We start from the raw sequence: 13246 nt of genomic DNA, 5'->3' as shown, positions 1-13246 counted from the left end.
CTTGCAGAGTTGGGCTTAGAGAGACTGAGGCCACATCTGAGCAACAAAAGAGTTCCTCCAGAAGTAACTCTTAGATATAACTATAGGTAGTCTAAGCTTCTCTGCTACCTGCTTAAACTTCACAAGAGTAAGCCCAGGATCGAGGCCATAGCCTATTGATTTGGGTGTCCCTAAAGTTTGACACAGTATCAGGGGATTTCCTGATGGTGAGGTTTAATTGTTCCATATTCTTTCTCCCCTCCCTAAGGAGACTTTGCCAATACTTTATTATCTGCTTAATATACTCCTGTATATATTCAGGTATTACAATAATCTATACAGGATTAAAGGACCTCTGTCTTAATCTGGGTTTATTTTGTTTCAGTTGTTCAAATGAGCTATATGGATAGGTTGAGTTATATTATGTGCTACAGAAAATTTCAGTTCCAGACCAAATAAAACTTTCTTCCTTTGATCTCAGATTATGTGTGATTCTAAAATATAGACACTGTTTTCCTTACCCCTATTTTCTGAGTTACTTTAACCCCAACATGATTAGCTTCATAGCTATCTCTAAATATCAAGTTATATATATAAAACAGCCTCTCAAAATCCAGAAATATTAATCGCCACTTTGGACTTAATATGTCTGCTATAAAGGCTTACAATGTAGGCCTCTGTTTTCTTATAAACGTTTTTGAAAGGAGACAATACCATTTTCATTTTTTTTTGTTTCTGACTTATTTTGCCTCACCAAATGTCCCACATGTTCATTCACATCATTGCATGCCTCACGACTTTGTTCCTTTTTGTAGCAGCACAACCTTTGTTCATAAGTATACACCATAGTTACCCAATCTACTTCTCCGTCAGTGTATCCTTTGGCCACCTTTCGCTGGTCATAAAAGTGGAATCATACAGTATCTGTTCTTTTGTGTCTGGCTTATTTCACTCGGCATTATTTCCTCAATGCGCATCCATCTTTTCATGTACTTCTGGACATCATTTTGTCTTACGGCTGCATAATATTCCATTGTATGTATATACCACATTTTGTTGATCTACCCATCTGTTGATGGGCATTTGGTTTGTTTCTTATCTTTGGTACCTTGAAAGGATTTGTGACAAAAATTTGATTTTTGTCAAAAATCAGTTGACTATAGATTTGGTGGTCTATTTCTGCACTTTTGATTCAATACCATTGATCAATGCTTTGGTCTTTGTGCCAGTACCATTCTGTTTTTTTTTTTTTTTTCTTAATTGTGTACTATAACATATATACAAAGTGATGAAATTAAAAGCAATAGTTTTCAAAGAACTCTTCAAAAAGTGGTTACAGGATAGATCCCAGAGTTTGTCATGGGCTACCATATGATCCTCTCATATTTTTCCTCCTATCTGCTCCAGAATATAGGAGGCTAGAGGGCTTAAATACTTTATCATCACAATCAACTTTTTTTTCCCTTTTTTGTGAACAATAACATATATACCAAAAAAAAAAAAAAAGCTATAAATTCCAATGCACAGCACTACAATTAGTTGTAGAACATATTTCAGACTTTGACATGGGTTTCAATTTCAAAATTTGTCTGGAACCCTTCTGAATCTTATATATTGCCCTAGATGTTCTTAAGATTGGCTGGAATGGTCCTGGTTGGGGATTGGCAGGTTATGATAGGTAGCAAGGTCTACCTGAAGCTTGCATAAGAGCAACCTCCAGAGTAGCCTCTCGACTCTATTTGAACTCTCTCTGCCACTGATACTTTATTAAATATAATTCCTTTCCCTCTTTAGGTCAGGATGTGATTGTTGATCCCACCATACCAGGTGTGCATTCATCCCTGGGAGTCCTCTTCTATGTCACCAGGGAGACTTTCACCCCTGGATGTCATGTCCTACACTGTGGAGAGGGCAATGATGTCACTTGCAGACTTGGGCTTAAGAGATTAAAGCCACATCTGAGCAACAACAGAATTTCTTCCAGAAGTAACTCTTAAGCATGCCTATATGTAGTCAAAGCTTCTCCACTACCTAAATAACCTTCACAAGAGTAAGTCTCTTGATAGAGGTCATGGCCTATTGATTTGGGTATCCCTGAAGTTTGACACAGTATCAGGAGATTCCCTGATGGTAAGGTTTAATAATTCCATAGTCTTTCTCCCCTCCCTCAGGGGATTTTGCCAATACTTTTCGATTATCTGCTTGATATACTTTAGGATGTATCCAGGCATTATAATAATCTATACAGGATATAAGGACCTCTTTCTTATTCTGTGCTTCCTGTGTTTCACTTGTTCAAATGAGCTATATAGATAAGTTGAATTTGATTATGCACTACAGAAAATTTCAGTTCCAGATCAGATAAACCTTACTTCCATTGGTCTCAGAGAGTATGTGTGGTTCTAAAATATAGACACTGTCTCTTATCCCGGTGTTCTGAATTACTTTAACTGCAACCTGTTCAGCTTTGTTCTTATCTCTAAATATCAGGTTATATATATATATATATAATAGCCTCTCAAAATCCAGAAATAATAATCACCACTCTGGACTTAATGTGTCTACTCTAAAAGCTTACAATCTAGGCCCCTATTTTCTTATAAGCATTTTCTACAGGTGACCATACCACTGTTGTTTTTTTTTGTTTCTGGCGTGTTTTGTCTCACTAAATGTCCCACATGTTCATTCACATCGTTGCATGCCTCACGACATTCTTCCTTTTTGTAGCAGCACAACCTTTGTTCATAAGTATACACCATCATTAGCCAATCTACATCTCTGTCAGTGCATCCTTCAGCCACCTGCATTCATCAGGCATCATGAGAGAGTCCAAAGTCCACAGTCCATCTACATTCTCAATTTTAGATAATTTAATTGTTCCCAAGAGACAGAAAACCAATAAACAAACTGTGGAAGGTAGATTCAGTTTTCAGCTTGGTCAGGTGAAGACACCTAGTTCTGTTGCTGTGGACATAAGCCAAGGGTATGTGAACCTCATCTGTTGCTGATTATATCTGCAGTAAGCTAGGAGGTGTGCCTGCTGTCATGAATGGTGTTTGATTTAATTGGCTGGTGCTTAAATGAGAGAGCTCAACGTAGCACAGCCCAAGCAGCTCAGCATATCTCATCTCAGCACTTGCAGCTCAGCCCAGGCCTTTGGAGATGCAGAAAGAAATCACCCTGGGGAAAGTTGTTGGAACCCAGAGGCCTGGAGAGAAGGCCAGCAGAGATCGTCCTGTGCCTTCCCAAATAAGAAAGAACCTCTGTTGAAAATTAGCTGTCTTTCCTCTGAAAAGCTAATGAGATAAATCCCCTTTTATTAAAAGCCAATCTGTCTCTGGTGTGTTGTATTCGGGCAGCTAGCCAACTACAACAGATTTTGTACCAGAGAGTGGGGTGCTGCTGCAGTTTGAAAATACCAGATATATTGGAATAGTTTTCTGGGTGACTAAGGGGAAGATTTTGGAGGAACTGTGAAGAGAATGATGAAGTCCTGGTGTGCTTGAAGAGACTGTTGGTGTAAACGGAACCACTGCCAATCTTGACAAAAGAGGACACAAAAGGGAAGAATTGGAGTTTGCAGAGTGAGAACCATGGAAGCTTGAGTCTGAAGCCAAGAATCCTTGGTCAGGAGAGTGGGCCCATGTACATACATGGAAAGGGTGAGTTTACCCTGAAGGGCGAGGATGAGTCTTTCACCTCATTGCAGTGGAAGAGTCGTGCAGCCTCAGGCCTTGGAGAAGGTACAGCCTGCTCTTTGCGGGACTGGGGAGAGCCTGGCTGCCACCACATGCAAGGGTTGAGCATGTGCCCCAGAAATGGCAGAAAGCCTAGGTATGGTCCTGATGCTTGGAGAGGCTGGAGCTGAGAAAAAGGTTGTCTCTTGAATGTCCCCCGAGGTTGATTTGGAAAGAGGAAGGCCACTGCACAGTCCCTTGGAAAGGGTGGGACTGACACTTTCTAAAGCGAATGGATGAATGACTTTCAGACTTTGAAATCCTATGGTGCTTGCCCTGCAGGTTTTACATCGGTGTCCCTTCCAATTTCTCTTTATGGAAATGAAAACCTATATCCTGTGAATATTCTCCTTTGCATGTTGGTACCAGACAACTTGTTTTGAGATTCACAGGTCCATAGCCAGAAGATAATTTTTTGCACCTTAATATTGTTTAAGGTGATGCATATAGTTGCCAAGGTGAAAAGGGGTGGACATGTGGTAGTTAGATTCAGCTGCCAACTTAGTCAGATTAAGGCATCTAGTTCTGTTGCTGTGGACATAAGCCAACGGTATGTGAACCTCATCTGTTACTGATTGCATCTGCAGTCGGCTAGGAGGTGTGCCTGCTGTCATGAATGGTGTTTGATTTAATTGGCTGGTGCTTAAATGAGAGGGCTTAATGTAGCACAGCCCAAGCAGCTCAGCATACCTCATCTCAGCTCTCACAGCTCAGCCCAGGCCTTTGGAGATGCAGAAAGGAATTACCCTGTGGAAAGTTGTTGGAACCCAGAAGCCTGGAGAGAGGGCCAGTAGAGATTGTCCTGTGCCTTCCCACATAAGAAAGAACCTCAGTTGAAAATTAGCTGCCTTTCTTCTGAAGAACTAGTGAAATAAACCCCCTTTTATTAAAAGCCAATCCATTTCTGGTGTGTTGTTTTCTAGCAGCTAGCAAACCAGAACACACACCCTCACCAAATAGAAAATCAAAACCTCTTAACTCTTGTCCCTCACCCCATTACTTACTTCTGCTGTCACTGTGGTCTTGCTGATGGTTTCCTTTTCAAGATAGCTCATAGCATGCAATAGCAGTTTTGCCCTTATACCATGGACTTAAACACTCTTTATACAAGAATCATATCTGTGAAGTAATTCTTACAAGAACTCATTCATATTTCTAGTGTGACTCAGTGGGACACGTAGGTCTATGCAACCTCTTTCAATCTTGTTCATTTTCAATATGGTAATATTACTTGTAGACCCACTAGAGAATCATCTTCACTTCTATCGATTCCCTTACATTTGAGTTTGACCTCATTAGGTAATAATGGTTCATCCATCTCTAGCTTCTATCTATCTCTAAGTCTCCTATATTCTGTATTATAAGCCTCTGATTACACCTTTATGCTGGTCATAAAAGTGGAATCATATAGTATTTGGCCTTTTGTTTCTGGCTAATTTCACTCAGCATTATATCCAGAAGGCTTATCCATCTTGTAATGCATTTAGAATGTCATTTTGTCCTACTGTTGTATAATAATCCATTGTATGTATATACCACATTTTGTTGATTCACTCATTTTTTGATGGGTATTTAGTTTGTTTCCATTTTTTGGTGATTGTGAATAATGCTGCTATGAACATCGGTGTGCAAATTTCTGTTTGTGTCATTGCTTTCAGCTCTTCTGGGTATATACCTTCTTGGTGTATATATATATATATATATATATATATATACACACACACACACACTATTGCTGGGTCATAGGATAACTCAATATTTATTTTCCTAAGTAACCTCCAAACAGTCGTCCATAGTGGTTGCATCATTTTACATTCCCACCAGCAGTGCATAAGTGTCCCTGTTTCTCCACATCCTCTCCAACATTTGTAGTTTCCTGTTTATTTAATAGCAGCCATTCTTATAAGTGTGAGGTGGTGTCTCATTGTAGTCTTAACCTGCATTTCCCTTATAGTCAATGAAAATGAACATCTCTTCATGTGCTTTTGAGCCATCTGTGTTTGCCCTTCAGAAAAATGCCTATTCATATCTTAAGCCCATTTTATAATTGGATTGTTTGTTCTTTTGTTGTTGAGTTTTATGATCTCTTTGTATTTACAGGAAATCAAACCTTTGTCTGATATGTGACTACCAAATATTTTCTCCCATTGAGTTGGCTGCCTCTTCACCTTTTTGGACAAAGTCTTTTGAGGTGCAAAAGCATTTGATTTTGAGGAGTTCCCATTTATCTATTTTTTGCTTTTGCTGCTTGTGCTTTGGGTATAAAGTTTAGGATGCTACCTCCTATTACTAGGTCTTGAAGATGTCTCCCTACATTTCCTTCTAGAAGCTTTATGGTGCTAGCACTTATATTTAAGTGTTTAATGCATTTTGATTTAATTTTTGTGTGGGGTGTAAGATAGAGGTCCTTTTGCATTTTCTTGCCTATTGATATCCAGTTCTTCCATGCCCAATTATTGAAAAGACTATTTTGTCCCAGTTCAGAGGGTTTGGGGGCCTTGTCAAAAATCAGTGGACCATAAATTTGGTGATCTATTTCTGCACTCTCGATTTGATTCCATTGGTCAGTGCTTCTGTCTTTGTGCCAATACCACGCTGTTTTGACCACTGTGTCTTTTTAATAGGTTTTTAAAGTCAGGGAGTGTTAATCCTCCTTCTTTGCTCTTCTTTTTTAGGAAGCTTTTGACTATCTGGGGTCCTTTTCCCTCCTAGATGAATTTGGTAATTAGCTTTTCTTAATCTTCAAAGTAGGTTGTTGAAATTTTAATCATACTGTGTTGAATCTGTGGACCATTTGGGGGGAATTGGCATCTTAACTATAATTAGCCTTCCTATCCATGAGCAGGGAATATCTTTCCACCTGTTTATATCTCCTTTCATTTCTTTTAGCAACGTTATGCAGTTTTCTGTGTTCATGTCCTTTATGCCCCTACTTCAGTTCATTCCTAAGTACTTGATTCTTTTAGTTGCTATTTTGAATGAAATTTTTTCTTTAACTGACTCCTCAGCAAGGTCATAGCTTGTGTTGAAAAATGTTACTGCTTTTTCCACATTAATTTTATGACCTACCACCTTGCTGAAATTTGTATATTAGCTCAAGTAGCCTTAGTGTAGATTTCTCAGGATCTTCCGAGTATAGTATCATGTTTTCTGCAAAGAATGAAAGTTAATTCTTCCTTTCCAATTCAGATGCCTTTTATTTCTTTGTCTTGCCTGATTGCTCTAGCTAAAACTTCTAGCACAATGTTGAATAATAGTGGTGACAGCGGGCATCCTTGTATCATTCCTGACCTTAGGGGGAAAGCTTTCAGTGTCTCTCCATTGAGTACGATGTTGGCTATCTGTTTTTCATATATTCCCTTTATCGTATTGAGGTAGTTACCTTTGGTTCTTATCTCTTGGAGTGTTTTTATCAGAGATGGATGTTGAATTTTGTTGAATGCTTTTTCATTCAACAAAAAATGACCATGTGATTTTTCCTTTTCCATTTGTTAATGTACCGTATTACATTAATTTATTTTCTTGTGTTGAACCATCCTTGCATTCCTTGTATAAACCCCACTTGGTCATGGTGTATAATTCTTTTAATATGTTGTTTGGTTTGATTTGCTAATATTTTGCTGAGAATTTTTGCATCTATATTCATTAGGGAGATTGGCCTGCAGTTTTCCTTTCTTATAGCATCTTTACTGGTTTTAGCATTAAAATGATATTAACTTCATAAAATGCATTAGGTAGAATTTCTTTTTCCTCAATTTTTTTGAAAAGTTTGAGCAGAATTGATGTTGGTTTATTTTGGAATGTTTGATTAAATTTCCCTATGAAGCCATCTGACCCTGGGCTTTTCTTTGAAGGAAGATTTTTTATGACTGATTGAATCTTGTCACTTGTGGTTGGTTTGTTGAGATCTTCTATTTCTTCCTGAGTCAGTGTAAATTGTTTGTGTGTTTCCAGGAATTTGCCCATTTCATCTAAGTTGTCTAGTTTGTTGGTATATAGTTGTTCATAGTATTCTCGGATGATTTATTTCATTTCTCCAGGATCTGTGGTAATGCACCCCCTTCTCATTTCTGATTTGGGTTTATTTGCATCCTCTATCTTTTTTCTTTGACAGCCTTGCTAGTGGCCCATCAATTTTATTGATTTTCTAAAGAACAGACTTTTGGTTTTATTGATTCTTTTTATTGTTCTTTTGTTCTCCCATTCATTTATCTCTCCTTTAATGTTTGTTATTTCACTTCTTCTATTTGCTTTGAGGTTAGTTTGCTGTTCTTTGTCAGGTTCCTCCAGGTGAGTTGTTAAGTCCTTGATTTTTTGCTCTTTCTTGTTTTTTAATATAAGTATGTAGAGCAAAAAATTTTCCTCTCAGCATAGCCTTTGCTGCATCCCATAAGTTCTGATAAGTTGTATTTTCATTTTCATTTGGCTCCAGATAGCTACTGATTTCTCTAGCAATTTCTTCTTTGACCCAGTAGTTATTTAAGAGTTTATTATTTGATCTCCATATATTTGTGAATGTTCTTATCTTTGGTGGTTATTGAGATTCAGCTTCATTCCATTGTGATCAGAGAAAGTACTTTGCATAATTTCAATGGTTTTAAATTCATAAAGAGCTCTTTTGTGCTCCAGCTTATGCTGTATCCTGCATAATGTTCCATGAGCACTAGAGAAGAATATATATCCTTCTGTTTTGGGGTACAATGACAAATATATATGTGTGTGTGTGTATATATATATATATATTCATTTATCAATTTATTTAACATCTCTATTTCCTTGTTGATCTTCTGTCTGGTTGTTCTAGCTATAGAGGAATGTGATGTATTGAAGTCTCCTACTATTATTGTTGAAACATCTATCACTCCCTTTAGTTTTGCCAATGTCTGTCTCATGTACTTTGGAGCTCCTTAATTGGGAGCATAAACATTTATGATTGCTATATCTTCTTAGTGAATTGACCCTTTAATTAGTATATAATGTCCTTTGTCTCTTATGATGTCTTTACATTTGAAGTCTATTTTGTCCAATATTAGTATAATTACCCTTGCTATCATCTTTATTGTTTACCTCCTTCTACATTGAGGGGATTTAATGTTTACCGCTCTTCGTTTTTAAAGTGAGTACTTAGGTACTTGACTTTCAGCCTTTTATTTACATTCAGTTCAACTATCACTTCCAGTATTACCATTTTTCTCTTTTTTTGGCCTTACTCTCATTGGCCAATTTCTTACTTAAAATATCCATTTTTATGAGATGTTACATGGTTAAACACTTGGAGATAAAGAAGTAACAGTACTGCACACATTGCTGTCTGGCCTTGACCTGAACACTGTGCTCAGTGAACAATCACTGATAGATTGAAAGAAGTGAGGTGTGTGTCACTGATCATGATGCACAGCTGATAGTTTGCTGTGAATTTTGAACTGAATGATGAACTAACAATGACCTTATTGCATAAAGTTCACTGTTAGTTTATCATTCAGTTCAAAATTCGCAGCAAAATATTTACAGGTAATGTATCATGCTAACAAATTTGTACCATGTTTTGGATGACAGTTATTACTTAACTTAGTAAATGAAATTTGTACATATCAGAATCAGGTAAAAAATTATATATGTATAAGTTTCATTAGTCATCAGATAATTATAATTTAAAGCAATAATGAGATACCACTATGAACTTTTGGGAATAACTGGCATATAGAATTCTAAGATGACCTACATGACTCAAGCTTTTGTATAAATCCCTCCATTGGGAATATGGAGGGAACCCAAAGTATATACATTCCTGCATGATTCTATTACAAGACAGAACAAAAGGGATATTGTGGATTTGATATAGGTTACTAGTCAACTGATTTTGAGTTAATCAAAAGGGAGATACTTTTGCATAACCTAACCATGCAAGCCCTTTAAAAGTACAGTTTTGTCAGGTAGTAGCAGTAGAAGTGAGATATTTGAAGCATAAGAGGAATTCAAATGCAAGGGAAGTTCTACATTACTAAAATGGATGGAATCAGAGGCCACCCACCTGTCTTAGAGCAGCCTCTAAGAGTTTAGACAGATGCTTAGCAAATAGCCAGCAAGATGAAATAGACCTGAGTCCTTAACCACAAGGTACTGAGTTCTGCTAATAACCTGAAGGAACCTGAAAGCTATAAACTCTAGCTTAGTGTCTTGCACTAAGAAAAAAACTGGCAAAATCAAGTGTTTGTGAGGATTTAGGACAACCGAAATTCTCATTCTGTTGATCAAAATGCAAATTGGTGTGACCATTTAGGAAAAGTATTTGGCAGTATCTACTAAAGCTGAACATAAAACTTACAGTCACACCTAAGGAGCAATTCTGGTTTCTAGATATTTTATGTGTGCACGCAAAATCATGTACATGAATATTTATAGACATTTTGAAATTGCTCTACATTGGAAATAATGTTTGTACATAGCTCATAGAATGTATAAATATATTGTGATCTATTCATACAATGGAAATCTACATAGCTATAAGAACAAATTACTGCTACACATGGATGATTCTTATAAACAAATATTGAACGAAAAAAGCATATAGATAAAAGAGCTCATATACAAAAGAGTATGATCCCACTTTATAAAGGCTAAAAAGAGGCAAAACTATTTTATTGTCATGTATGATAAAGGTGAATAAACTTGGAATTTAGAATGCTGATTGGGAAAAGCTTCCAAAGGTACAATGGGGGATTGGGGGTTCTCATAATACAATACTGATCATTTGCAAAGAGTCATTTAATTTTGAATGCCTGATTTGTGAACTTGTTTGTGCTTATGTCATTCTTCTATAAAAAACTGTTTTTGAAATAATGGATTAGAAAGTGTTCACAACACCTTTTTCAATTTGTAGCTTAAAAAAAAAAAATCATCCAAGGTCATACAGCTAATGGTTAGAAAGCCTGGAAAATCATAATTAAGGATAATTTAATAATAGTTAATGTTTCCGTTGAATTATTTCTTTTATTTGACTGAAAATAGAAAAGGAAAAGGAATGAGACTAGTCATTAAATAAATCTGACATTTACAATTTTTTTTAAAAAACAGTTTGCCGAGAGGATTCCTACCACTCTGTAGTCGCACGTGCTGCTGTAGTTCTCGCTCCTAAGGACTCAACAATGGAAATGAAGAAGAAAGAAGAATCAAAATTTCCTGAGACTTCCAAACAGTAAGTTACTCATTCAATTTCAAATCCTTGAAAAATTAATTAGCTTACTGATCACAATTGTTTTGCTCAGACATTGTGATTTATAAAGAATGTGTTAATATGAGTATATTGAAAGAATAGAAATAAATTGTTTACATTTTCAAATCAATTTATTGTAAATTACACAGTGAATCACTGCTGTGTCTCCTAACTTCATGTTTGAACCTTATGCCATGCAAAGTTCAGTTTGTCACCTTATCTTACGAACATGTGTAAGGATGGTGCACCACTTTTTTTTTTTTTTTTTTGTCTTAACATTCTGATTGCCGTGATTATAGTTGTACCGTTCTTGGATTGCTTTATTGTAGTTGTAGGCTTTAAGGGTCTAAATTTTGATCAGTTTTTAGCCTACAGTTGGTTTGTATTTTTTACGAGGAAGAAAAGTTATTTTAAAATATTTTTATTAAATTATCCAAATTAAAACTTGACACAATTTAATACTTCTGTATTTTATTTAAACAATTCTAGCATTCATTTAAATATAAATTTGATCTTATATTAAGTAAATATTATATTTTTATTCTCATAATGGATAAATCATAGTTAAATTCAAGGAAAAGAAAAGTAAGACAAATGGACTTGAAACATCAAAGTAGGATTGTTGCTAGTTATATTAAATAATTGAGAAAGAAAACCGCAGTAATGGTTTTCCAGTGAATATGGAACCATGCATGCTATAAGGTCTCGGGTTGGAGGTACAAGTGCTGCCGAGGCCTGCGGGCTGACCACTGTATGAACTGGGTGGGAGTTAACTTAAGGTACTTTTTTTCCCCATTATATTACACTGTTTCACAGTTGTTTGTTTTTTGTATGTCTTGCTACTGGAAAATAAGTTCTGTAAGGATAGTGTTTCCTGGGACAAAATATTGTTTAGCACCCTTTATGAAACCAGTTTAAAGTCCCTTAATATCACATCCAGTAATATTGAATTCAAATGGAGTAATGTATATATTTGCTAGCACGAAGATACCAATATTAGTGCACATTATAGAAAAAAGAAATACTTACCAAATCAGAAAGTAATGATTGTAGCTCAGTTTAATGCTATCTAAAGGTGAAAACAATTTAGTTGGTCTGAATATAGTCTAATTTTTAGATCCCTAATTCCATATTTTGTCTAATAGGAGAAAGATTACATCTTATCTTTGCCAACTGAATTATATTAGAAAACTCAAATGTATTTTCCTTCAAAAATGCATGTTTACTACAATATCTATATATTTGTAAATTGGATCTGAAATTCTTTTTAATTATCTTTTCATGATCTTGATACAATTGGTGAATAGGGCTATTTTACTTACCTAAATGTCTTTCTTGTCTTTGGCTACTTCATAAATATTGATTCTTCTTTATTTTGAAACATATAGTAAATTAGATGGTGTTTGTTAACTGGCAATCCCTTTTTTCCTGTTACCTTATATCTAGTCCAAGATTGTTATATTCTTTCAATCTCCTTTCTTATTTAAGCATTCTCTCTGAACAATGTTGTTTATTCACACTGGGGAGGCAGAGATAATTGAATAAGCATAGTTTTTTGTTTGTTTGTTTTGTTATGTTTTAGTTTGGGTCAGAGGGACCTTGGATAAATCTCAATGCGGCTACATGTTAGCTGGGAATTGTTGACGTTTTATTTAACCTCTCTGAGTTTGACATTACTCACCTGAAAAGTGACGTGATATAACCACACTCATTGTATTAAGTGAGACATTATTGGTAAATAATCTGAAATAAAATGAACTGCAAAAGTATTAGTTATGCTGCTAATCCTACATAGTCTCAATTATTAATTGATTATGAAGGGCTTACAGATATGTATTTTCCTTGAGGCTGTTCTGAGAATAATATAATATTTAAAATTGTGTAATTCTTAAACTAAGTATGTCTAAAACAAATAACTGGTCTTCTCTAGGCCCCTTAACCTGTCTATCCTTTCTGACTTCCCTATATATGTAAAGCTACCATCATTTTTCTTTAGTTATACAATCCTAAAATCTTGGTATTTCTCCTCCTCACATCTCATATTCAGTAAGTTTGTTGCTTACTTGACTGATGTCTCTATTACATTCTTACCATTTAAGTTGCTTTGCCATAGACACCTCATATTTCTTAAAATTTTCTAACATGTCTCCTCATTTATGATCTTAATAAAGTCATTCAAAAAGTCATTATCTATCAAGTGGAGATTGCATATGCGCTGCACACTTCACTCAGTTATTTTGAGTGAACATTTTGAGTTATTTTTAAATGATAGGTGTGACTATAATAGCAAGAACATAGTGTAAATATAAAGACATAA

General features: G+C 35.7%; 1 protein-coding gene across 5 annotated transcripts in view; it reads left to right on the top strand.

The window, feature by feature from the left end:
- The window catches only part of CCSER1 (coiled-coil serine rich protein 1), a 1450145-nt gene that overhangs the window by 382219 nt on the left and 1054680 nt on the right, over positions 1-13246 (top strand). For all 5 annotated transcript variants that reach the window (XM_077142860.1, XM_077142859.1, XM_077142861.1 and 2 more), the window contains one exon: positions 10791-10911. In XM_077142860.1, the coding sequence (XP_076998975.1) occupies positions 10791-10911 (121 nt within the window). The remainder of the gene's footprint in view (positions 1-10790; positions 10912-13246) is intronic.

The sequence above is a fragment of the Tamandua tetradactyla genome, chromosome 24, assembly GCF_023851605.1.
Source record: "Tamandua tetradactyla isolate mTamTet1 chromosome 24, mTamTet1.pri, whole genome shotgun sequence".
Classification (NCBI taxonomy): Eukaryota; Metazoa; Chordata; class Mammalia; order Pilosa; family Myrmecophagidae; genus Tamandua; species Tamandua tetradactyla.
Note: the sequence above shows the minus strand (reverse complement) of the source record. Positions and strands in the feature narration are given on the sequence as shown.